Source organism: Megalops cyprinoides, chromosome 1 (genome assembly GCF_013368585.1).
Source record: "Megalops cyprinoides isolate fMegCyp1 chromosome 1, fMegCyp1.pri, whole genome shotgun sequence".
NCBI classification, from domain to species: Eukaryota; Metazoa; Chordata; class Actinopteri; order Elopiformes; family Megalopidae; genus Megalops; species Megalops cyprinoides.
The window spans coordinates 65,082,400-65,109,997 of record NC_050583.1 but is presented as its reverse complement, the minus strand read 5'-3'; the positions used below and the strand labels follow the sequence as shown (position 1 = coordinate 65,109,997).

The 27,598-nt window shown below is 43.5% G+C and overlaps 2 protein-coding genes across 3 annotated transcripts in view; one reads left to right on the top strand and one right to left on the bottom strand.

Moving 5' to 3' along the window:
• strn (striatin, calmodulin binding protein) overlaps positions 1-5,538 on the top strand; it is a 65,927-nt gene extending 60,389 nt beyond the window's left edge. For both annotated transcript variants that reach the window (XM_036522489.1, XM_036522478.1), the window contains 5 exons: positions 248-415; positions 977-1,117; positions 1,447-1,548; positions 2,182-2,268; positions 2,588-5,538. In XM_036522489.1, the coding sequence (XP_036378382.1) occupies positions 248-415; positions 977-1,117; positions 1,447-1,548; positions 2,182-2,268; positions 2,588-2,757 (668 nt within the window). In that variant the 3' untranslated portion in view covers positions 2,758-5,538. The remainder of the gene's footprint in view (positions 1-247; positions 416-976; positions 1,118-1,446; positions 1,549-2,181; positions 2,269-2,587) is intronic.
• Positions 5,539-8,243: 2,705 nt separating this feature from the next.
• On the bottom strand, positions 8,244-26,306 carry LOC118794149 (vitrin-like). Its single transcript, XM_036552370.1, has 21 exons — positions 26,234-26,306; positions 20,552-20,605; positions 20,281-20,437; positions 19,781-19,914; positions 19,565-19,639; positions 18,615-18,803; positions 18,234-18,281; positions 17,424-17,477; positions 16,858-16,920; positions 16,289-16,351; positions 15,044-15,118; positions 14,450-14,515; positions 13,843-13,905; positions 13,175-13,237; positions 12,636-12,683; positions 12,348-12,413; positions 12,009-12,156; positions 11,460-11,563; positions 9,768-9,994; positions 8,806-9,319; positions 8,244-8,422 (listed from the first exon to the last, which is right to left on the bottom strand). The coding sequence occupies exons 1-21, from the start codon at positions 26,304-26,306 to the stop codon at positions 8,244-8,246; spliced, it is 2,463 nt and encodes an 820-aa protein (XP_036408263.1).
• Between the last annotated feature and the right edge of the window lie 1,292 nt (positions 26,307-27,598).

The following is a 27,598-nucleotide window of genomic DNA, read 5'->3' as shown; positions in this document are numbered from 1 at the left end:
GGGCAGTGGCGGTTAAGCATCAACAACGGGGGCCCTCCGCAGAAGAAGCCATCCCAATAAATATTCAGTCCGCAGCCGCATGCAAAGAATTACAGGATTACAACTTTGATCTCACGGTGTGCCTAATTGACCGCACCACAGCTCCCGAGTCTGACTTCAGACACACCCTGAAATGGGGGGGGGGATTCTCCCAGTGGCTCGCCGCTGCTCGCGGGTAATGGCGCAGTATCTCTCGCCCCTGTCGTAGAGCCCTCTGTGCTGCGGGGGGCGCTGTGCGGCCACACAGATGCAGTCTGGGGATTGGTCTACAGCGCCGCTCACCACCGCCTCCTCTCCTGCTCCGCTGATGGCACCGTGCGGCTCTGGAATGCAGCCGACACCTCCCCCGCGCTCGCCATCTTCAACGAGAACAAAGGTAAGGGGCTGCCTGTCGCGGTGACTCGTGCTTACTGCACTCAGAGAATGCAGCTGCGGCCATGCCACATTCATATTACTACTATTGTTATTATTAACAGGTTACATTTACACAGCATCTGTCAAGGTTTATCAAACAACATTGCAGTGAAGGGGGGTGACTCACCTCAAACACCCATAATGGTGGCCATTTTGCACCAGAGCTCTCACCACACGCTAGCTGAGGGGCTGCATTATTTAGCTAGTTAAAATGAAAGATTGTTAGATTGCCAGAGTGAAGGAGCTTAATTGGGAGTTTAGCCAGGACACCCAGGCACCCCCTACTCTCTGTGATAAATGGCACGGGGTCTTTGAAGACAGCGAGTACATCGGTTTAACAGCTTATCTGAATACTAGTTCTGTGTCATGAGTGGTGTCCTTAGGTTTGTGTGCTGCAGTTATATTTCATGATTTCTGTGAAGATGGGAAGTAGTTGTTGAGGTGCACTCATGAACAAGGTAAAGGAATGGGTCATCGGGGGCCTTTGTGAAGGATTTGCACTCATCAATCTCTCCTGTCCCAGAGCTGGGGATCCCCTCCTCAGTGGACCTTGTCTGCAGTGAGCCGGCCCACATGGTGACGTCGTTCAGCACCGGCCAGACGGGCCTCTTCAACATGGAGACGCGCCAGCTGGTCCTTAACCTGGAGTCCATTGGAGAGCCAGGTGCGTCACTCCCAAGAGCGGTTCCTAGCGGTTCTCCAAGCGCTGTCTGGTCAGGGGCTGCGTCACGGCCTCCGCAAGCGACATTGGTTAACTCTTTGGACTCTGGTCTTTGTTCAGTACACTGTGTCCAGTGAACACCTCAGACGCATTACAGTGTTATAGCTTTGACATGACATTTTGTATCGATTTAGAGGAAACCAGCTCCAGAGACTTTGGTATATACGTTCACCCAGACAATGCTGTGTGTGTATGTGTGTGTCGTTGCCTTATCCTTGTCCCTTTCAGACCCACAGAGGCTAATGCTGTTCTTTTGGCTCCCTGTCTCTCAGGCGTTCCTTGCCAGATCAACAAAGTGCTGAGTCACCCCACCCTCCCCATCACCATTACTGCACAGGAGGACCGGCACATCAAGTTCTTTGACAACAACACAGGTACTGGGGTGGCCTGTTCTCTGTGCTGCCAGCAGAGGGTATACGTGTCTGCCGAGTTTCTGGGCGGCAGGCTGCGTTGGTGTAATTGTAACAAAACTCACGTTAGATGTTTTCACCAGTGGCGTCGTTAGGTCCGATCATTCCGGGCTATAGCCCCGAATATTTTAAGCCTAGCCCCGGATATTTTTGCCCTGAAAAAGGAGGTGTTTATAGCAAAACAACTGACAGACTGTAACAGAGCGGAACTTGACTTGCAGCGTCCGAAGTTGTGATAATATTTATGTATTATAAAGGTAGATATAACCTCCCCAACCTACTCATGCCGATCTCCCTTCAAAAAAAAAAAAAAAAAAAAAAAGACAAGCCCCAGGCAAACTTGACTTAGCCCCTGATCTTTTCAATAGCTAAAAACACCCCTCGTTTTCACACTGATTGGGCTGCTCTGTGTACAGTCGTTTTAGGGGAGGTCTATACAGTGCATGACTCTTTGCCTGGTTTTGGCCTAAACAGAAATAAGAGGCTGTAGGGTGCACAATAATCCAGAGCTATGTGGAATAAAGGTTTTTGTCTATTTCTGAAGTATGTCCGTAGTGCAAGTGAGTCACATTTTTCCTTTGCTCTCTGTTTCTGCAGGCAAACTGATCCATTCCATGGTCGCCCACTTAGACGCAGTGACAAGTTTAGCAGTGGATCCCAACGGATTGTATCTGATGTCTGGTAGTAAGTACCAACATGTCTGTTACATTTTCAGAAGGTCTGACCTAGCCCTTTTCAGCCATTCACGTTTTTGGGTATACACCTCTCTCATAGGGTTTCCGTTGAAAGTTAAAGCATGATCAGCAATAGAGCTGATCAAAAGATCAGCAAAAGAGCAAAATAAGCAATGATTATTCTTAGCTACAGTTCCTCCTATAAACAGCAGAGGGCACACATAAACAAGACTTAGAACAAGGGAGAAAGCAGAACAGAATAGTTAGCAGGAGAATAGTTAAAAATGTATCATCAGAAAGCATGTTTTAAATGTCTTTTGTCTGTTCAGGTCATGACTGCTCCATTCGCCTGTGGAACCTGGAAAGCAAAACCTGCATCCAGGAGTTCACCGCTCATCGCAAGAAGTTTGACGAGTCGATCCACGACGTGGCGTTCCACCCAACCAAGTGCTACATCGCCAGCGCCGGCGCCGACGCTCTGGCCAAGGTCTTTGTATGACACAGAGATCCTCCTCCCCCTAGCCTCTGGCCCACCGTCTCCGCCGCTGCCACCGACCAATGGGGACGGAGACGAGGCGGGGCTTAGAGGTGGGGCCACACCCACCCCCCACCAATCAGCTCTCTCGCCGCTGGCTCCCTGTCGGCCTGGCAGGCTCTGCTGGTGGACCTCCTGAGACTAACCCCCGGCTCCAGACAGAATCTCTAGGGCCACGGTAGATTAGAAAGTCGGTGAGGAGAGAGGCTGCTCCAGGGCGGAGCTCTCAGCTCCCCACCCCCCATCCAGGCAGGCCTGGGTGTGACCGTACGCGTCCTCAATCCAGCTGAGACAGGAAGTGACTAACCCATATCCATCACTGAGGGGTTTCAGGTGAGGTTTGAGATCTCTCTCTTTCTGGAAAAAAAAAAAAGCCGGGGATCCGCGCAAACAAAGAGAGGTGAAGAGAAAAGGCGAACGTCTCCCAAAACCCCCCCCCAAACACCCAAGATGGTTGCCTGTTGATGTGCTTCTTCTTTTTTTTTATAGCTCCAGAGAATCTTTAGACAAAGTGGGACGGCCCCTTTTTTGAAGCAGACATGATGTGAGGTATGAGGGTGAAAGGTACGCTGCCTCTGCCAGGGAAGCCCTGAGCTCTCCCTGCTTCCCACCTCCAGTCGGCCTGCCTTCACTGTATGCTTTTAAACGTTTAACGAAAATGTGCCTTTGCTTCAAAATAGGGTCTTTGCAAACCAACATTGTTTTACCAAGCATTTTCTTTTGGTGGTGGGCTTACAACAGTGTCAATTTTTAACAAAAAAAATATTGGATGTGAAATACAAAGTAATTAAAATAAACGCAATATGTATATTCCATTCTTAAACCTTAAAATAAAGTCTGAGTTCATTTGAGTGCTTTTTTTTAATAGGTTGGGAAGGTGTGAGAGGACAGTCCCTTGGGTGTGGGGCTTAACATGGCAGCAAGTTGACTGATACATGTGGTGGAGGATGGTCTGTGTCCTTAGCTCTGCTGTTCAAAACAGGCATTGCTGACTACACTCCATAGTTTTGAGAGGGTGTAATGTGATTTTGCACCGTGGGCCATGGTCAATAGAATGCCTCTAATGACTTGTGGTACATTTTAGTGTGGTGAAAGCTGCAACAAATAGTGTATAGAAATTTTATTTTTGGTGTAGATTTGAGTGGTCACAACTTTTTCCAAATTCCTCTCAGTCCATTCTTTTATTTTTATAAAAATAGAAAAACTGGATGTTAAGAGTATTGCAGATATACTTATTTTAATGTTTCTATTCACAAATTACCCCCTGCCCCCATGGAACTTAATTGAGTGGGCTTTTTAATAGTTTTGCATAAATGAACTGTAGTGTTAGCCTTTGTCGATTCTTTTGCACCTGCTATATGTTAAGGTGAACAAACCATTGTTTGTCGTTGTTTTGTAAACAGCCTGCCTTACATCATATTTATATTGTACCATTGAAGTGAACCATTTCTCTGAACTTCCAAAATTACAGAGAAACAATGATTTGACTTGCAAATAGCTAACAGCAACCAATAAAAATTCTACAGCTATGACTACAGTTCTAACAGATAACACTCTGTGTCTGTAACGATTGGTGTTTGGAACTTATTTTTCTTTGATATATGGAGTGTATAGACCAACATTTTAGGGATACGTTGCCAAAACTGTAATATATTAACAAATAGAAGTTTTGTGAAATCAAATAAAAAGACTTAGCCTTGCAAAATTTTGCTCAAAGTACATTGACTGTTTGAGGGACTTCATTCTGAAGTAATTTGAACATGACTTAATTGATCTTCTGTAACCCAGTCTGAAAACGCTCTGGTTTGTGACGTCTTTATTGTCAGCAAAATTCCTTCTATTTTGCCCTTAGACAAACTGCATTAGATATGGTTTGCAGTGATACAAGTTTTTTTTTCCTGTGCTTTTGCTGTGTATTTATTTTATAGTTTTTTTTTTTTGACTCATATAAGCCAAAAGGATCGACACTTGACATGGCTGGTAACAAGTACAATCTGAATGCAAGAAAGAGGGTCCTCCTTCTGCCTACTGTAGTTTAATAGCAAACACTGTGCAAGGAAGGCACAAAAATGCACCCTTAAATTGGCCCAGAGCTCCATTCATTAAGCAGTGTGAATGCAGAACTAATCCTTTAAAGAGCTCCCTGCACAGAACTCCCCGTGAAAATAGGACAGAGTGAGAGAGAGAGAGAATATTCTGAACGTAATATTTGGGTGCAGTACATGTTTTCTGCTTATTATTATTATTCATGTATGGGCCACGGAAGAGAGATTGTTGCATTAGCATTTTTTTTTCTGTGATTACTTGAAAAACAAAAAGTGAATCTATGGGATGCTACGTGTGTTTCCAGAATGGTTGAAGATGTGTTGTTTTATGAGTTATATGCCTCCAGAAAACAATGATGATGATACATGAGGAGGGTGTCTTTTTTTTTTTTGCCCAGATCATTTAGTTTTTGCAGTGAACCATGAATGATGGGGGGATTTGCTGTTTACCAAATGTTGTGGTCTCTTACTGAAATGTCTTCAAGTTTCTATCTCCTGTGATGGTGGAGAAAACCATTGGAGAAATGTATCTGTATGCATAGTACAAAAAAAATATTTTCAGAGGTGTTTTGGTGAATCGGTTATTAATTTGTAGAAATTAAAAGTTAAATTCAGAAACATGTATAGTTTAAAGTATTAAAAAGATCTATTTATAAATATACAGTATATATGGAAACACATAAAGTGACGTGAAATGGAATCCGTTTGGTGTGTTTCTTAGTGGTGCTTGTGTAGTCTCTTGTACATTACCATGTTATCCGTACAAAGGGGAGTGTGGGGACCCCTGCTGGTCAAAGACAGGGACGACTGAAGAACAGCACAACGGCCTCCAGTAAAAAAAATAAATAAATAAATAAATACCTGGCTGTGGCTCACAACATTGCAGTGATGTTGACACAGTGTCATGAGGGTTTTCAGGTTTTCAGCGTAGATGACCTCTTACTTAACACCAACATTTGCTGCCCTGTTAAAGGGCCAGGCTTTTTCTGGCGTAGGGTAGGGCGGGTTGTCGTAGGCTTGTATTCTAGTACATCCTGCATTGCCTTTCAGGAGAGGCAGATTTTGCTCAGCATTGTCCTGCACATGCTGGAGAAAACAAGCAGAGAACGGACTGTAGATTGTATCAGCGAGGTCCATATATCCCAACACCTCAGCGTGGAGAGAGCACTGACCGGGTGTGTTGTTCGGACTGTGAAGGGAATAAGCCTTTATCAGTTTTTTTTTTTATCATCAGTGATCACACAACCAAATCATATCCCTCAGCAAATGTGCTGTTCCGGTTCTAGATTTGATCAGTGCTGTGGGCTGTGGAGGTTCTCTGTGCGGTGTCCTAATGATTCTGCCAGGTCACCTAGACCATTGCCATTCACTAGGTTTTGCAGTAATGCCCTGCGATCGTTTGAGCCCTCTGTAAGAATCCCTATGTGTAGATAGTGAGGCGCAGATTCAAACGTTATCCTCTCCTGGAACACGAGACCACGTCCCAATGAGATTTACACAGTACCTACCACCCGGCCCTGCCATTTCGCATCTCCTCTGTTCTCCAGATAGCACGTCAGACCGTGCACGGAGAGGAGGCCGCTAGCTTTACCCAACGGGTCGGTTTACACTCTCCACCACCGCATACCAAATGAGGCTGAGCGGGAGCCGCCTGTCAGGGCGCAGGGTGTCCGAACCTGGGCCCCTGGCCGACCCTGCACCAGCAGGACCGTTTGTCTGTAACTTCATCTGCCGCGCAGTCCGGTCTGCCCGCCAAACGCGCGGAGCCATAAACGGAACACAGATTCATGGCATATTCGGCACACCGATGTGCGTGTACTGAAACGAATTGAGCATCGCATACGACAAAAAAAAACAAAAACAACAAAAAAAAAAGTTCTGGGATATGCCAAGTCTGCCTGTAAAGTAGCGTCATTGCTCTTTTAGAGTACAATTGTATAGAGAGTTCTTAAAGATCACGTGTATTTGATAAATATGCTAATTTTCTTGTACAGACCTTATTATAGTTTTATTCTTTTTTCCATGATGTATTCTCTTTTTCCCTCATGGGAGAGTGACAGATTTATCAATAACAATAAAAGAATATGTTGTATTTCACACATGTGTACTTAAATTATTTACTCTTGTGTTGTTTAATTTATCCCCCCGCCCTTTTAAATTCAAGTTCCTCCAGCCTGTTGTCCTAGTCTTTCAAGATTATTCTGCAAGCCTTAAATCTTCATAGAAAATAACAAGACAAGGTGTCTTTCAATACATTTTATTAAAAATTACCTTAAAATACTGGTCAGAAAGTTTGGTATTATTTTCACACTCATAAGCAAAAGAGTGACAGCTCTTATACGAATAGGTACAAAAAGAAATATAACTGAAGAAAATTGTGCAAAATAAGTTATGACTACAAAGTAACAGTTCTGACTTCACTGTTGTATTAACACATATGTTGCACAGGCATTCCATGTAAAATTGAGAAAAATAATCCCTTTCATTTCTGTAACTGATACTATTTATGCAGGGATCTATTCAGATATCAGTAATAGCATGAGAATTATGCGGCACCATGTTTCCGTTTCTGTTATAATCGTGATACATATTGTTTCTAGAAACAGATGGAGTAATTGCATGTTGCTTCATAAAATTGGCAATTCAAAAGTTGCCTTTTTCTAAAGAACAGTAACGGTCCTGCCCAAATCAAGCAGTCCCAGAAGTGCTATTCATTCTGAGAAGCAGGGAGGCTAACATCAAAACATTTACGTTTTAATAAAATTACTGATTTATATTAATCACATATAACACATTAACATTTACCAGACCTCACTCCTACAGTAGACCTTACTTGTGTTGAATTATCCAGCCTGTCTGAGCTGACTTTCACAGAATTTGAATTTGTATTTAATGAAATACAAATGTCTTACCAGGTATCATTACATATCAATTATAGTAATTTGTTAAGTATGTTATCTGGAAATATCTATTGGACTGTTTTCATGTTAAAAACAGTCCTTTCTGCACAAACAATAGAATCCCCAGATTATCATGAGTTTCTAACTCATGTGCAATACTATTGGGCCTAACGGCACCTAGTATTATACCAGCACTTTGTCCTTTTGAATAAATTTCTCTTTGATGAACAGCTGAGAACGTTTAACTGCTTTACCGTTTCTAAAACCCTCTCAAACATTTCAAAAACATATAAACTAGACTAACGCAATGGGTACTGATATAAAGACATTATTGGGTGAAAAAAGGCAGGGGGGTCACGCCCCCCCCTTAAGGGTTCGAGGACATAACAAAGGAGGTTGTCTTTACGATCTTAAGCACCTGTGATATGACTGGCACTCTCCTGTAGGATGGCAGACAGGACAGGAAGAGGTCACAGCCTGACCCCACCTGACCGCTGAGTACGCCTCAGTTCCGTGGCTGGGAGTTATACTCCTGGCAGATGTTGTGGATGATCTTGGGCACGAACTTGTGGAGGTGGTCAAACTCCTCCACGAAGAAGGAGTGCTCCTTGTCCGGGTCAGTGGCGATGTCCTCCAGCTCCTCCTTCACTGCCCAGGCGATGCCAACGGTGTACGCGATCACACCTGGACCGGGAGTACAACTCGCCCAGTCAGTATTCCACCTCTCCCTTTTCACACCATCATACGTAAAGCTGCCATTGTCAAGCCTGGTTTAATTTGCACAGATAAGACGCCAGGAGGTGGAACAATTTTAATTTAAGTAAGTATAGGGGATAACTCAACTGTGTATGTACATAAAACTCCTCTGCATTGTATATGGATTTATTCAAACATTATTAATCTACTAGTATGCCGGTTTTGCCATTTTTATAAATTAACAACACCCTGAGAAATGTTTTTTTTTTCTTTTTTCTAATTGTCATACCGGCCACTCCCACACCCACCTCCACCCCTCCCTGGCGCACTTTTCTCTGAAAGCCACCTTCCCCCCCCTTTCCCCTCCTCACCGGAGCGGTGGATGGCCATCGCGGGGATGCTGACGTCATCGTAAGAGCGCCCGTCGGTTATGACGATCATAATTTTGCGTTTGTTGGGCTTGGACTGGCTGAAGAGCTTGTCGTTGGCGTAGGCGATAGCAGCCCCGGTGCTGGTGCCTCCGCTCCAGTAGTCAACGGCCTGGATGGCGGCGAGCAGCTCGGCCTTGCTGTTGTGCTGCCCGAGGGCGAACTCCACCCGCTGCTCGTAGGTGTACTGCACGGCCCCGACCCGCGTGTCCGTGTCGGAGATCTCGAACTCGCGCGTGATGTTGGCCACGAACTGCAACACGGTGCGGAAGTTGCCGGTGCCCACGCTGCTGGAGCCGTCGATGACGAAGCCGATGTCGTTGGAGTTCAGGCAGGTCTTGCTGCACACCAGGCGGTCGGCGTCGCACACGCGCTTCACCAGCGGCCGCACCGCCACCCGCAGGTCGAACCAGCTGGGCACCGGCAGAGAGAAGAACCCGTTCGTCCGACACACGGCCTCCACAGGGACAGCGGGGAGAGAGGGTACGAGAAGTCATTCAGCTGAAGCGATCTTCAGCGCAAAGCAAGAGGAAATCAGATACTTGAGTTGCCCCGTAAAACAAAAAAGAAAAGCTCATTCTTCAAGATTAACTTCTCATTTTTTCTAGTTTATTTTTGTCAAGCCACATAATGATTATACTTGAGGAAAGTAACTGAATACCATAATTCTCAGCAGCAGACTTTTAAAGTGCCATGTTTGGTTTCAGCCTCCCGTCGACTTCCAAATCGAACGTTCCAAATAATGGTTTGAAATGCCAATATGTACTTACCGAAGGTCATCCTTCCCTGTGGAACTGTTTCAGTCAAAATAAAAACGTGTTGTTTTTAATGCTGGGTGTCTGTCTTTCGGCATTGAACAGAATGTCCAAAAGCCAGCCATGGCTGCCCTGTTCCCCAGACTCTACCTTGTCTACAAAGTTGGCCTCCACCACATTCTGTTTCTCCTTCTCGTCAGGACCTTCGATGGTAACAAAGAAGACATTGATGCCAGACTCGCGGACTAGCCGGGACGCCTCCTCCACCCGGTCTGTGGGCCAGCCGTCCACCAGCACCACTGCCACATTGGGTGCCCCGCCCCGATTACCGTTGCCATCGGTGAAGTAGTGCTTGTTGATGTAGGAGAGGGCCTTACCTGCAGGCCACGCAGAGTTAATCACAGGCACAAGTAGAGATTACAGGCTGATATATACACAGCACATACAGGGCTAATAAGAAACAATGATAATGATCAGCCACATATAGTGAACCTCCTGGAACCGAGCAGTTCAAACAGATAAACGGGTCAATTTTCCTCGGCAAGAATCAAATCACATTAGACATTACTGTTAATCGTGGAGCTCACTGCCAACATAAACAAATGCAAACACAAAAACACACACCCAAAAACATTTATACACAGAATGACACAGGATTTCTTTCTCCATCTTTATCCCCCATCAGAGCAAGTGCACGCTGAGAATCAAAATCAATCATGAATTACTTAGAGCCCAGTGTGTGTGTCAGCGCATAAGTGGAGAAGTTGTGTGTCACGTCATTTTGGAAATAACTGTGAAATGAATCCAACGAGTCCTAATCGCACTTTGAAAGAAAAGTTAACCACTTACACAGGGATCCATTCCCTCTATTTAAATGTAAATTAAATCTTGAAGTTTTTTTTTCCAATTAAAACTCTGACACTTGTCCTGAGTCAAATTAATTTATCACATTTTGCAGATTTACCTTTGATGAACCGTTCTCATTAAGTAAAACAGCAGGGAGTTCTCCACATGAAACAACAGTATCCACAACGGGAAAGAAGGGGACCGAAAAGGCAAATCTACCCCAACCTGCCCAGTGTTTGAGGGAAGGCAAAGAGCTCTCTCACTTAGGCTGTGACGATGTGCCAGTGTTAAAATCCCCATCGCACTGAGGAAGCTTGCCAGTGCTGATGTCTGAACTATTTAGAGAAGGTATGCACAACTGGGAATAACTCTGACCTGGGTACAGCCAAATCAAACAGTCTGAATGTGAGCATAGTTCAGCACTGGGACAGCTTCGCCAGCTCTGCAAACTACGATTTTATCCAGAACTGAAACCTAAATGTCTCCAGGCCTTGAGCTTAATAGCTCCGGGTTGCCAGTGATGTGCTTGTGAGGCCCACCTGTGTTCAGAGTAAAAATTTACATAAAAGCTCAGAGATCTAGATGAAAACTCAAAGTGAGATGCCAAAAATAAGTACGCCTCACTTTCTTTACCGCTTTTCTCTTTACAGGTAAGCGCTCAACTGGAAGGAGATTAAATCAAACCACTGGGCCACTGAATGGGGAATATTCTTTTTTTCTTCGTACTCAAAAGTGTTACTCACCTGTGAAGTTTCACATGAAGTCAAAGTAGACCAGTCAAAGTAGAGTGTTATTTGGGGCATAAACCCAGTGCAGAGACTGGACCCTTGGAGCCTTGTGTCAAAAAACTGTCTGATCCAGAGTCAGTAATTTCCTCTTTGTGGAAATCAAGTGATTTATTTGACTGAGTGAAAGTACAATATGGTGGCAATGGTGCTAAAATGGTGACACATAAAACTGAGTACCTAATGCCACCCTGCAATGCGTGCCACTCACCCACATTGGACAGCCCCCCCTTCTGCATGATGTTGTTAATGGCTGTCTTTAGGTCTTTTGGGTTGGGGTAGGCCTTCAAACTGAACTCCGTCACAGGGTCATCTCTGTCAGAGGAAACAAATGGGGCAGAAAGGGTCTGTTGTAGTGTTCTCCTTTTCGCTAATATTCAGGCCACACCGATCCTCCATCCTGGGCTTTGCCTTTAAGTGATGTCATCTTTCTCCAGTGTACATGCTGAACAATAATAAATCATTATAATCTTGTATGTTGAATGCTGAACCAGAATGTTGATGTCATATTCTCTGTTTGATGAGGGAATAGCTGAATGCCATTGTTGCGGGGCAGGGGGTTGGGGGTTGGGGGTGGGGTGGGATGTCATGGCCCATGCTGGCCCTGGTCTGCCAGGTGGCAACCCATTCACCATGGGGTCAGATATGCAACAGAGAACTCTGTGGGCTATAGAGCTCGAACTGCATGCGCCCATGTGTCCGTTCCGTTTGCCCTTCCTGCTGCTGATAGTCCATCCCTGTACACGCTGGCAGTGCTTACCCGTATTGGACGATACCCATCATAGGGCCGGCCACACCCACATCAATGACCTGGGACATCTCTACCAGGAAATCCTTCTGGATCTGGAAGCGTCTTCTGCCGATGCTCCAGCTGCCGTCCATCAGGAAGGCGATATCCACCTTACAGCCTGTAGTGGCGGCATCAAACCACCACCGTCACAAGTCAGCCAATCAGGCGTTACATGGAAAAGGATCCATGTCCTCAGCAAGTCAAAAAGTATTGGCAGCAAGACAGAAACTAACCTCCTTAACTTTAAGGAACTTACAGATGCTGTCAACAGAATTTTTTTTTTCCATGAGGCAGGCTTTATGAACCTACTTGGATCTCCCTGGGAAACTGGCTCTGGGATTTCAGGCAGTGAGTCTTGCTCTCGTATAGTGAAGCCTAGGAAAGGACACTAGTATTAGACACTGGACAGCATAGGGTTTTACAGGGTTTGAACATTTGAGATTTACCTGCTATTAAACAAATACTTATATGCTGTAACCCTGAACAAAGTGTCTGATGGTAATATCCCAGTATTCAGATGAGGACCATATCACCGAGGTCCTTCAAGACAAATTTTGAGTCATATATATTTCCATGCAACATTGCAGACTGTCTCACCTGAATCAAGCTGGCTTCCTCCTGGTGTCCAGGCATCTATAGGCTTGACTATGTTGAAGACATGAAAACAAAATTACATTATCAAATGTGTTGTCATCATAGACCACTAAAACTTAAAAGCAGAGAAAAAAAAGTTTACAAGTCTATGAACATCATAGTAAGTCACATTATAACTTATAATTATAACATTTTACTCAGGCAAGTGGGCAATGAAAAGCAACACTCTTTGTTAATTTGTGCTTTGTTTAAGATTCTGTATTCACCTATGAAACCAGTACACAAGGTAAATGTTTTTATTATTAGCAAAGTCTGCTGCCTCTATTCAGACTACGGCAAGACTAGCTCGCCAAGTGAGGTTCTGGTTCGGATATCTGAAAAAAAAAAAGATGAATTCACGACCGAACATATGGAAATGACTGCAGCTGTACTGCAGCTGGTGGAAAAATAGCTTGGGCTCTGCCCTCTTGACTGTAATATCCAAAGGCACTGGAACACAGGGGGGAGGTAGAGTAGGAGTAGGGAGTTTGCCTGGCACCTACATCTGGTATGGGCCGATTCGGGGAGGACTTTGCGGCTGGAGTCTGGCTCTCCTGACCGGTAAGCTGAAATTGAAACACATGGTTACTGACAGGGCTACTCCCACATCTGTAACCTCACGCACGTCCACCCAGCCAGAGCAAGCCAAACACACAAGAGCACACAAGACAAAAACAAGGCTTCTTTCCCAGGCAGAGAGGTTTAGTGGAGGTCCAAATTATGCCATTAGTCACTTCACTCATGGAGGCGTTTTCGAAACAGTTCCTACTGTGGGTCCCGACCAGACATACCCTAATTTATAAGCCTGGGCAATGTCACAGGCAAATTTTTTTTTACCCTGTAATTTCCAAAAATACGGTCAGCAAACGCCGTTGTGCCTTTACGGTAAGTGGGCACTCTCTTTCTCGACCTACTTATTTTAAGTTCTTTTAAGGCTATCGTATGAGCAGTAGTAAATCTTTTAGTAAACTAAAAAAGTGATCTCCCCAGCAATCAGAGTAAGTCATCATAAATCTTTGTAAGGATTCACAGCCGTTACCATAGTACAAAACCCATGGCACAGCGAAAGCCTTTGTAAGCATGTGCTAACCGTGCTAAAAAAGACTTTGAAGCGAGTCCACAGGGCAGACAATAAACAATTCCACTTTTTGTTAAATAAAATGGTACTTACGGTACTGGGCGAAGTTATAATACCAGCGCTCATACTCGGAAATATCAGGTCTGGGGTTCCGCTCTGGAGGGAATTAGCAAGAAGTTTAATGCATATTGGCCTGTCATCAAGGTGCATCATGGGAATGTGTTCTCTGTTGGTGGACTCCACGACAAATTGTCTGTGCACACATCCACTCTCCTCTGCTAATCAAAGAATATTGTGTCAATAATGGATGACAAGAAGACCAATCATTGAATAAGTTCTTGGACCAGAACAAAATAAATGTATGTAAATACATATAATATAGCTCCTAGCCATGCTTAACATTATGTTTTACATTAACATATTAGCATGTAGCATAATTACTACTTCATTGTTTCACCATCACATATTCTAATATGTGGACTCAGACACTTGTTTGATGTGGTCAATAGATATGAACTCAAGTGATTTATGAACGTGAGTCAATGCAAGCTTCTTGTTTACCTTGTTCATATGCACACTGACTTAAACCAAGCCTAGCAAACACACACTCTGTTCATGCAGTAACTGTCTTCCCCCATAGAGGGCAACCTCTGCAGATGTTTTCCCCTGGTTGTACCTCTGATACTGCACTCTGCTTTACCTGCTGTCTCTGACCTCTCAGCTGTGCTCCATGTGTACCCAGAGTCAGGGAGAGCACGGCCAACATCTGCACCTGGAGAGGAGGGGTCAGCGATGTCCTTTAGAAACCCGGAGTCGTCTTTACTCTTTAATTTGTCTTCTTACACAGAGCAACATGCTTTAGGAAAATGGTTGCAAGGCACAACATAAAAATAAAACGCATTATCATCTGAGTAAAACGTTTCTTTGAGTATGAAATGTGGTTGTCATGATGGAGATTGCTGTAAATATTTTCATGCGGAAACTTAAGAGGAATGAATGATCACTACTATTGTTGTTGTTAAATAACAGTTCATTGAGTGTTTACATCTCACACCAATTTGGATACATTTTAATTGGAGCAGAAAGCAGCCTTGGATAATTAAGAAATAAGCCTCGGAGCACAACACACGCACAATTATCTACGCTAATTCCTGTTTACGGTTTAATCCCTAATTAGATTAGATGATTTTGTTTTACCAACTTAATTATAGCAATTTTATGAAGCTGTTTATCTTTTGCACCATCATCAATAGGGTTATTGATTTAGTCTTTTTCATGTCATGATCAGAGGTACCTGTTGACTGTCTGGGTCCAGCGTACCAGTCCGGATGGAAGAACGGAGGAGGTGGCCAGTCCCTCCTCATAAAACCTGCGCAGAAAAATGAAAACTTAAGAAGCAGGTTTTTCAGCATTATCAGGGAAGCAGGAGCACTGTGGTCCGGGAGATAAGGAACAGGTCTCACAACCAAAGAATAGCAGCATGGGTATCTGACAGTAGCGCTGCGGTTGCAACCTTAAGGGAGCGGAATTGCCTCAGTAAAACACCCGGGTTTAAAAATGGATAATACCAACAATGTGAGCTGAGCAAGTCACCATATATAACAACACATGCCAAGCAAATGCAAAATACTGTAAGAGCACAGGGCTTCTGTAGCTACGCAGAATCCTTGTGTCATTACTAACAGTGATTTATGGGACTCTGAAAGGTACATGCACTAAGTACAAATAGCAATTAACGTGTACAGCCCCCAGCCTAATTAGCACATTTGATGTATTCCCTAAATATCCTTCATGTGACACACAATCTACTGTGAGCACAAACGGGACGGTACAGTTTTAAATATAAGTCGACCAAATATACATTCCACCAACCCCCTAGCAGTGATTAGGGCAAACAAACACAAGAGGCATGCTGATAAAAATGCTTTGCTGAAGTCCTGACAACGGACAACATAATAAGCACACACACAAGGAAACGGGCTGCACCCTCCCTTTTTAATTCTGCTGGTTAGCTTATTTTTGTATCAGTATTTATTTTGCTTCTGGCAGAGAAGTGTAGCCGGACACATCGAAGAAGACTGGACAATGGAAAGAAAATTGTTTCAGGTTGCTCGGATCGGCTGGCTGCCGCATGATGCCGATTTGCCGGTTTGCTTCTACTGCCTTCAGGTGTTTAAAAAAAATGAGGACGTCGTGAAACTGTGTCGTCTCAACATCGTGGCAAGTAGAGAGACAGAACATCTAAGGGATCATTTGCAGAAGCCACAAATCCCTCTTTGAGCAGTGCCTCCGATGACCTTCACTTCACAACAGGAAGCCAGGGTTACCATCCAAAAAAACAGGAAAACAAGAAGAGACTTTGCAGCACACCCAGAATAGATCTGCTTTATGGACAAATGTTGTCCAGCATGGTTCCCTGCTCTCCTCAAGAAACAGCTTAAGCCGAAATAGAATTCCGTTGCAGGATGAGACCACTGCCAGAAGATTTTAATATTCTTTTGAGCATGCAGAAACATACACCTGGCCTGTGGACACTCACTGGGGTTGGAGAGTGCTGCTTCCTGGCTCCTCTCTGGCGCTGCTGACTGCACTCTGTCAAACACTAGCACACAACAGGAAACAGAGGGGAGATGTCAGCTCTACCATATTCACTGTCAGTGGCAGAGCTGCTCTGACTAGGAAACTTCTGTGTGTGAGCAATTCTGAAGAAACTGCTCAAAAACCACTTACAATACATTAAGCTGAGATCTTTCGCATTTTCTGACAAGGATTTGACATTAGATATGAATGTAAAGCACAGAACCTGACAGGACCACTGTATCATTGTTTGTTTTTTACAGGTACAGTCATGTGCAAATTAGAAATACTTATGGGCAGGGTCACTGTGGCATAAGACTGTGGGTTAAGACCCCGTATTACCCCTTAACCCCATGCTACCGCAATCTTTAACACCTTTAGCTAATCTTCTTCCGGCTCTGATCTGTTTTTTGAATGCCCCACTACCCTTGACACCATTCCACTGTACTCCCACACATTTCCCAGGGATACTATTGGTGGGTCATAATCCTGTGACTGCTCTTAGACAATGCTCAGGGAACAAGGGCTAACCTGGGACAGAAGGAGGTCCGGAGTGCCTCCTGAGTGCAGACACAGGGTTCTGTCTGTGCATATCTGTGTGATGCAGAGGAGAGGACAGCAACACCGTGAGAAGTCACAAAAAGTAGTGTGCTGAAATGTGACCATGAATACTGACCAACAGGTACATCAATCAGAAGATTAATGCCATAAGCAGAGTTGGTAGTCATGGTTGACAACTGTGTGGCTGCAGACAGAGTTCATTACAGAAGTCCAAACTGTAAAGGTCAGTTGGGAAATACTGTTTATTTAGAAAAATGCAGGTAAAGGACAAATGCAAACCTAACTTGAACAGCTCCTGGCAATTTTGGCAGTTTCAGTAAAACATGTCCATTTAATGAACTTCTTGTGAACAGGTGAACACACACACAGCAGGAGGCTTAACTCCAAGAAGAGAGAGAGAAAAAGAAGAGAGAAACCCAGCAGGAAAACCACTTCAGATAACAACAACCACCAGCTTGAAAGAGCTCTGGGATGCAATGTGGCAAAGGAAACGGTGGAGAAGTCCAGACATTGGGTTGACTGGAGCTTGAATTTACCTGAGATGCCGTGGGATGAGAATTGACCCTCATAGACGGAGCTGCCCCTGATTGCTTCAGAAAGAGTTTACAGGCGGTTAGTGCCTAGAGGCAGTTTAGCATAACATTAGGTCTCTCTCCCCTCTATTCTGGACTACCAATTCAGGAAGTATTAACAACAGACATACCTTGATTCAATCCACTCTCTTGTGCATTCTGTACTTGCCCTAAAACCAATATTGAGAAACAGATCAGTTGGGTTACACATTAGTTTAAATGGCTTTGAACATAGTCAGCAATACATTGTTTCATTTACCGTCTTCTAAAAGACTGAATGGATCTGAAAACAATGTGAAGATTGCCTTTTTGTGCCACTGCTCAGCCTTTTCACACTGTCCATAGTGATTGCATGGTGGTTAGAAAAGATTGATGTCTTAACCATGAGGTTCCACTGAAAACCAACAGCTGCCATGCTGGAAAATACAGTCTATTTCAGTGCAAAAGATATATCAGAATCTGAAGGAACAGACTTTAATTTTCAAACACTATACTCATGAAACTAAAATAAATGAATGAAAAAACAACTCTAAAAAAAAAAAAAACAGGCTTCATTTTTTGGTGCAAACCCACATTTCTAAAAATGGCTCTGTCCTGGCCTCATATAAATAGGAATTTTAAGCAAGCCATGACAGTACTTTAATTAGTGATCTGTGAGATCACTGAGGGCATACAATAAAGTTTATGAGACTTGCTGCGCATTCGGGAATATCCTGTTTTTCACTGACACTGAGGTGTGTGAGCAGAAGGTTGGCCAAGCAGAGGGACACTTACTCAAGTTGCCTGCAGCTTCTATCGAGGCAAAATACGGGTGACTGCTGCCTAGAAGAGAGACTCAGAGTCAGGCTTAAACGGGTCTTCAGCTATTTATGAAAGCGAGAAGGCCCTGCCTAGGGGAGGGTCCTCTTCATCCACTTATATGGGCACTCATATAATGTAACCTGTAATGTAACCGGCAAAGTTTCTCATAAGATACTGACATGAGCTGCTAGATATTTGATGCTGTACAGGGAGCACAATGATTCAGATGTCACTGTAATTATTTGCAGCCCTTGTGAATCACAGCCATTCTACACTCATGCCATGGCCCAGTCGAAACCTGTGTCTCTCTGCTTCCACTGAAGCGCCTGTGAAAAGTTGCTCCTCTGGACCTACCAGCATCCCTGACTTTGTACACCGCAGCATGAGGGTTGGCGGTGGGGGGCGGGAAGGTAGTGGATCTAGACACCGTGGTGGTCAGCTCTGGGGTGGTTGTGGTTGGCTCCGGGGTGGTTGTGGTTGGCAAGGGGGCCGCTGTCGTTGGCCTGATGGTGGTGGCCCAGGGGGCCCCGGTTTCTCTGTGATCTGCGTAAGGGAAGAAGAAGGAGGAGACAGCACATGACCCTCACAGAGGCTCTAGCATTTTACTGCATTCCTCGGCTGGGCGGCTGCAGATGTGTTGGACTATCTTAAGAGAGAAAACCACTGTGGTGCACACACTACAATCAAGAATAATGCTTAACTACGGGCAGGAAGAATACAGTCAGGCTACAATGTAGACACACATGACAGGCAAATGAGTATGACAATGATCAAAATACAAAATGTGGAAGAGAAGCGTTTGCTCAAAAGGCCATGATGATATATACAAAAAATGAAGAGCACAGCTGACACACAGTACATGCAATAGCTGCACATTTATAGTGGACTGTACAGACACAAAGTTTTCCCTCATGTCAAACTGTGAAAAATATTACTCTAGCTGTATACATAAGCAAAAAAGCTGATACATTTTCAAATATTACTTAAACTACTGCAGGCACTGGAAAATGTTAAATATGACAGCGCTATTGGTGTGCTTGTGCACTAACAATCAAATATTTATGAGTAAATGACAAAGACTGGTTGTCTGCTTCTGTGAATGGATTTTGAGAAACATTTGACTTCAAAGCAAGGTTTTCTGGTGAAGCGCCAATGTTCTTCACACTTTTTTACTGCATTTCTTCAAAACATCACATGAAAGCAAAAAAAAAGTGAAACTTGCCCCTTGCAGGTGGAATCACCAGAACCACCAAAGTGAATTTACTGTCAGCAGTGATGCCCTAGATAAGCATCTGTATTCTCACCCATTTTAAAAGGGGGACGTGTAGGAGTGTAGTCTAGCGTGGAGGGGTAAAGCACGCCCTTCTTCGGCTTTCCCACTGTGAAAGACAACCACAAGCAGGAAAACAACAGTCAGCGAAAAAACCAAAGTCTTTTACAGATGGCAGTCCCTCCAAATCAGCTTGCCAATAAATGCGCTTTTTTTGGAACATATCTTGACCACAGGAAGAGAGGCTGACCTGAGACGATGAAGGATTCCCTCCATTTGGGCAGAGAAAGGGAGCGCACTCCATGGGAGTAACTGCCCTTATAAGAAGACTGCCCCGCTGTTTTGCTCACGATCACCCTCCCCCCTGCATTGGTGATGATCCCACTGCAAAGCAATGCACCAGTGCTTGTTATTGAACTTCAGAGAGGGCCAGGCAGAGCTTAACCACCACAGCCTGTACACCGCCCTCTAGTGCTTCAAGTGATATGAAGCACTGTGAAAGCAGAACCTTCTCAAAACGTCACCACAATGTTACATAAATGTGGTCACAACATTTCAGCAAAATTGTAAGAATTCTTAGTGTGTACATACATTAATTGATGGGGTGACGCCGTCCATTTACACAAAGCATCCATGTGCTATCGTACACTAGAAGATGGGGACGGTCCATCTGCGAACCCATAGTGACTGAGAACTTAAGAACTCCTGAAGCCACTGAACGTGTGACTCAGCAGCGCCCCCTGCCCTCACCTGTGGATAGCAGCGTTGCAAATGCTGGAGATGGAGGCAAAGACACGCGAACCGTACACAGGCTGCTTGGTCTCCCTGCAGTTGGCAGGGCACTTTGCTATGAACTCCGGGAGGTTGATCTTCCCTGCTCGGACATCGCAATCTATGGGCGGCACAACTGTACGACAGGAGAGAAGGGAGAGCCGTCAGCAAGTGCAAAAAAAGCCGGTGTGCTTGAAGAATGCGTCACTAAAAACGGAAATGACTGGTCCCTGTGCTGTTCTCTGCTCACCTTGCTTTGGCTTCTTGTGGTGCTGAGTCTCGCCGTCCCTCACAAGCAGCAGAACTGGAGGAAAAGCGACAAAGTCCAAAGCCCAGAGGCATATTTAACACATATAATTATCTGGAACAGAGATTTTTCATTCATGTCACTTATTATTACTGGGCAAGCAGATTTCTATTGCATGTGCATGAGTCACTACAACCAGCAGAAGGTGTTAATTCACCAAGGAAGAAATCTGTGTCTCAATAAAGGTCAACAGCCATTGCTCGATCTCTCAAATTTTGGGATGCGCTGGCATCATGGATTGCAAGTGGGCTTTGCTGCATTTTTAGTTATGCCTGCACCAACGTCATATATCAGTCTACAGGTTCAGCTGCAGTTCAGTAACCGCTGCCGGCAAGATCCCTCCAATATTAGGCCTATTCCTCTATTCCCTGTCACCTATCAGCAGCTAAACAGCCACACAAACAGGCATCAGACCCCACCCTGAGAATCGACTCGCTCTAGATTTCAATTTGATAGATACATGTGGGAGGAAACACATTTTGCTTCATGGTTTCTTGTGAACGGATGCAGCCAGCATGTATATCCACACAGGTCACTGTTGCAGGATTGCTGACAAATGGGTTTTTACTATACTTGAAGACAAACAAAATGAACAAGGAAACTATGTGAGAAATGGCTAACGCCTTCGCATTTCTCAGGCAACACAGTTGCTTTCAGTGAGCAAATCCACAGCAAATCCCAGGATTGTGATTGCCATAAACCCTGTTGATAAGTCATTCTGCCTTGGTTGTTTAAATGACGCACACTGCCTCAAGATGCAGCGTGAAAACCTACCAACACAGACAGCAGTGACTGATGCTCTGTTCATATTGGGGATCTGGCTGTTCCAGCACTTCGGTCAGATGTCCACCCAGTCCTCCACAGTCACACCAGCTGGAAACAGGGACACACACACACCTGTAAGTCTTCTGACTGACCGCCATCCGCACTGAAGTCACTCTTCCTTCCCTAATGCCACATCATGTGACTCACTTCAGGCAACCTGACAATTTTGAAAACGCTCAAGCCTTACCATTTAACACTATAAAATGAGTCTCCCAAAAAGGTATTGAGGCTAAAAGCATCTTTTGAAAATCATTTCCAGTCATAATGAAGATAAGGATAATGGGGAAATAACGGGGATATTCAACATTTTGGATTAGTAAAGTATTTAATAAGCATGCTGATAAGGATTAAAGCCTCTGTATCAATACAAACACGATGTCAGAGATAATATTACATTTAAGACAGTTATGTCATTAGAAATGTCTGGCTTGCTTCAGACTGCATGGATCATGGGAGCATTGTAGTTATTTTTAATGAGGATCTTGAGCTGCAGGTGATCTTTTGGTTATGAGAAAGATATTATAAGATAAATTTCCCAGTGGGAACCACCACTGAGTCAAGTGTTGCTGTACACCTAATTGTAATTCTGCAAAGTAGAAGGGCAGTGTCTCATCACATGAAAAACAGAAGACTACAATCAGCCTGAAATCCCTACAGGGTCTAATTTTAATTTAAATCTCAACACATTTCCACTCGTATGTGAGTACGCTATATAGCAAAATGAGCTGTTAACATTCACAGGCAAGTGCTTCCCTTTTTGAATAATTATGGAGCAGCTCTCAATTCCAAATGGCCGACATGGTGAGTGAGGATTTTCTGGACTGTCTGTGGCGTACACACTGGGGTTCCTTTAATGGTTAGTCGGATGTTGCCTCCCCTCTCAGCCGTACAGACTGAAGGTTCAAGGCGAAGTTTGGAAAGGGCAAATCAGGGCCTGCAGTTGGGTGCCCAGTCAAAGTGTTCTCATAGATGAAGGTAACCGGAGGCATCATGTGCCAATCTTAATTATATTTTTGTCCTTGTCCAACACTTGCAGACCTCTCCCTTTCCCGCATTTCCAGAAATGCGACGCAACATGTTGTGTTTAGCAGAAGGTAAATCTATACATGCAGGAGCTGTACAGAACACTGTCTAGACAAGGGAAGCTCATCTCTGAGACTGATCCAGCATCTCAACATCTCAACAAAAGGGGAGTCTGGGGTGACGGCCATAATGGCTGTGCATTTTGGTGGAGTTTTGCCTGTCTGTGAGCTTCCTTGCTCGGCGTCTAATGTAACCTGTTGTGGCCTAGACAGAGAGAGGCTCATTCAGAGACCTTTGTCTTTAACCTTAGAGCCCCAAGGGCTTTAAGCTGAAAAACATATACAAAGAGGAACATTTTTTGTTAACTCAGTGTGACTTCAAAGTAAAAGGTTAACACACAGACAAAACAGCAACCAAAACACTCACATATGTCTAAAAATGCAATGCAACCATGACTCACAATTAATGAGTGCTCCTTATGTTATCTGACATGTATGTTAATCATTTGAATGTGATTAATCTTTTTTTAACAGGTTTTAACCATTCATCCATAAGCTATCATCTCCAAACCCATAAGCACAGTAAAAGTAATTACAGCAAATGGGATTCCTTGGAAATACAATGCATTAAACAACACACATAAAGAATATGACAAACGCCTCTTTGCAGAAAATATTTTATCATGGCTAAAAGACAAACACTGAAATTCACGGCTGTTGGGTAACTTGCTCCTAAAAGCACTGATCTGCTGTCATAACTGGCCTTTCACCATTCATTACTCATAGGATTACCCTTGCTTAGGTATACAAGCATACAGGAAGCCATCAAAGGCTGCAGATTCTGTACTTACTTGTAGCCTAACAAAGCAGCAACATTACTTTTCTCCATCAGTAAAGTAGGGCGGTGCGTCATTTCCTAATGGTTTCTATCCTTTGAATGGATAAAAGAACTGGGAGGAGAAAACTATGCATGTTTTGCAAGATTCAGTCAATAACAATGTCCACAAACATCGCTATAAAAGTACATACATCTATGAAAGAGCACTATATATATAAACATATATATGGGAAAATATTAAATATTAAATTCAAAATATGATGAAAGCAATTTCAATACATTTATGTAACCTGTATTCCAACTATATGAGTACTACTATATAGTACTACTTTATATAGTATATAGTACTACTTTCATGTATTCTTACAACATATCCAAAAATGTTTGCAAAAAAAGTGACATTTAAATACATGTAACCTGCGTAGTTAAACAACAGAAGAGTATACAGTATACAGTGTACACTTGTGATAACCACAATGCAGATCTGTTCCACATTATTCTTTATTTAATCCTTTGATGCAAATATTACTGCAGCAGCTGCATTAGCATTGCAGAGGACAGCATGAGTGTGACATAAAACATAATCTGTCACTCATGCACACTTGCTCAGCAGGGAGTTCAGGCAAGTCTTTGCTGCTGTGCAAGGGTTTCTTGTGTTTCCTAAACCTGGCCCCCGCGCTTGACATTTCCCTTAAAGGAACTAGCCTAGCCCCAGATCAAGCTGGTAACTTGTTGCTCATGTGTTCCACTGAATTCTGTTAAAAGGCAACACTTCTCCTGCCTTGGCTGTCAGTGCCTGTTGTTCATTCAGTTCTGAAGAAGGATTCCTGAGGCTCTCTCCCACAGACAAGCCCGGGAGAGCGTGACTGTAGCTGGTACTCATGCCAGCTTTAGCTGTACCACGCCACCACCCAGGAAGGCATCGGCTTTCATCCAGCTCAGTACAAAATGCCAACGCTTTGATAACAGAAGTGTGCTGACAGGTTGCTGCCAGGAGAGAAAGGTTGGGATTAAGCAGCAGTCTGGGACAGTTCAGGATGTCGGTTTCCCCTTTCTGGATCATTTCCGAAATGCCAGAGGTGGATCACGCAACAGAAGTGAGAAAACCATCTTTAATTTGCACGTAGTGAATTTTAAAATTAAGATATGGCAGACACTGTGGAATGTATTCAGTCTGTCAGTGGACCAGTGGTTGGAGCACAATAGCAGAACATTCTATTATTTTGTGTCGGTCTACTCAATGTGGTTACCTAGGGGGCCCTTCACCTGAACTGCAGGTAAAGCCTTCCATACGAGGGGAAAATAGTTGCTCATTTTTCAGCCAACTTCCATCCTAAAAAACAGTCTTGGATGAAAGTAGTACATTTCTGTGGCCACAGCGGTTTCAGTAGTGGGGAAATTTAAGTTTTAGTGTTCTACAAAAAATGTATCAAAACAAAGCAACCCTTGTGCTTACATTTTCAACTCTTATACTGTGTGTATAATACAATATTCATTCTGCACACTCTCAGTTATTAAGACACAGAGTAAGTGCTGATTGAGGATGAAGGGATCTGAGCCAAAAGAAATCAAACAATAACAAAAAGCCCTGAAAATCGGAACCTTTTAGCTTGTATGATTAATTAAAGAATCATTGATTGACAGTGCGGGAGGGGTAGCAGGCAGTTTCGACCAGTTGTGACCTGACAACTCACAATAATACAATTACTTTATCAGCCTAGACAAGGCATTTTAGAAAGACCAGGGAAGGAAATTTTGTTATAAATAAAGCTTAACATTTCCACTAGTTCATGGCAAGCCATGCCAAGTAGTTTGCATTTCATCCTTCGTACCAGTGACAGCATGCTGATATTTGTGTACAGCAGACACATTCTAATATCGTATCTTTTTTATAACAAGTCTGCTCAAGTTCAGTCTCTTACACAGGCATGGCTTGACTGACATGCTGTGAGTAGAAAAGGCGTTTACATTTATTAAGGACGAAGAGCGGGGTAAATAAATCGATACAATAATTTCACAGCCTTTCAATTCACAGTAGACTATTCAATACACCACCTCAAAACGACAAATGAATCAAATATTTTTTTTTTGTCCTCTCATACCTATGAACCAAAAAGTTTCTGTTCCACTCGTTGTGTCCGTTACTATCTGAAGGGGGTGCGATTTCCATAAAGTTAGTTTGGAAAAACCCAAGGAGAAGTACTAACGGTGTTAAATCCGATGCTTTGGGCCATCGAATCAAGTCTGTACTAGTCTGAACGGAGTACTTGTACAGATTTACCGTCCTGTAGAATTAAGTCAGGATCATAAATCCTACAGAGTTCCTAAAACACACACACAAAAGCATTTTCATGTCAGTGCTATAAAGACGCTACGAGCTTAAAAAGAGTTTCAACTCGTTTCAATTGATATCTGAAAAAAAGAATAAAACGTGTTTATTGGGGTCGTTTTTTGTATTCTTTACTATTTTTTACTCGAGTCAAGAATGAACCACAGGGTTAGTCATTTAAAGAGAATTTAAATAGGCTTTGTCCTGTCAATAACTCCAGTAATATCTCTTTTTTTCCTGTCCTGATTACAATATCTTTTGAAACAACAAGATACACAACTTTACCAATAACTTCACCAATGACAAAGACATACACAACTAAACACACATTTCTCACTTAAAAATTTGCGACAAAATGCACAGTAGCCCAAGGTTTTTGGTAATTGCACCCAACTGAATGCAACAACAAAAAACAAAAAACTTCACGTGCATTGAAAATGGGTACAGTGAGATAAACTTACTGTTCTTGGTCCTTCGGCTTTCGGGGGTATTAAAGTCCCTGAGGCTCAAATTCTCAGGGTCATGACTGGCCGTAAAATCCAAGTGGATGTGAGCAATAAGTGAACGATGTCCCCTCAACCGGTGCGGAACGGCTTCCCCAGAATGTTCACCTCTAGCGCTGCGTCTGAAAGCGCGGAGTTGCAGGGGAACGCACGCCGACTCCTCTGTGTCCGTCCCTCCCATTTACGAGGTACAAGTACATTTGTTTACTGTTTTAGGTTCAATACGCACAGAGTGTAATCACCAAGTGGATCACGTGGAAGGATGCCAGTGCGAACAGCTCTTTCAGATCAGAAGACTGGAACCGTTTAAGAGCGTTAAAGAATCTCTGAATTGTGTTTTTAGAGGAAAACTTAAAAATGATGTCAAACATGCGATTTTTATTGAGCAACGTATATGTACGTATACCGTAATATTTCTGTACATTTCACAATATTTAATACGCTTCTCTTTGCAAATGCATGCGTAGCTTATCAGCGTCCTCAGTCTTTAGTGGTTTTGACTTTGGCTTGAATACAGATCTTTATTGCAATACACTTCAACACACAGAGTAATTGTAATATTTATATGAATAACTTTTTCACATAAATATAGACATATGTAATTGCAGATTACGTCATATCTTCATATGATTGATTCTATTCTTTAAGGTTTTGTTACCAAAGGGACAATGGTAGTTTTTACAGCTGGCTGAAACAGAGACTGAACAATGAATAAAGCTCATTTCACAGGAGACCCAATGCGCCAAAGCCTATTGGAGGAAAGTGCAGTGGGAGGACCACTGTCTCCACCCCCTCCGTCTTTACAGTGGGTACACCATGTACTCTCATTCATTTCATCTTACACCAAGCTAACAAAGAATCCAGGTTATTGCTCCCAGGTGCAAGGGTAGCACCCCAATTATTGTTCCCAATCACAAAGGGTGTTGTGGAGGTGTGCACAAGCATGTGTGTTTTCTGAAAGATCACACACAACTGTGAGCAGCACAAATAAACCCCAGCACCTATGTGAAAAATCGAGGGTATTCATGCTGGCTTCTGCAGTTCTGGGAGGGAGCATACAGCTTAGACACAAGGTGGGATCCGTGCTTTCCCCCTCAGTCACCCATCTCTTTTGTCCAAAAATACTGTAGAATTGTCCCTGACATTCTAGAGCATGTCAGGGGGTGCAGTGAGGTAAGGTAACAAGAGGGAATTTTCAAGACTGTGTTGGACCTATTGGGCATTTTGACTGAATGAACCAAAGCATTTCTGAGAAATGACTAATGGCACCTTGGTTATGGTCTTTGCAGGAGAGATGCCACTTTCTTTAAAGCTTGACAGCATGCTTTTAAACTTTGAGCGATTACCCTCCTTCTGATTGAAAAATACAGTAGGTGCCACACCAACCTCATAGTTCCACAGTTGACAGTCAGCAGCTCAACATTAAAGAGCCCTTTAATTCTGTTTTTGTCTGCATTTGAGATTCAGTCTCAC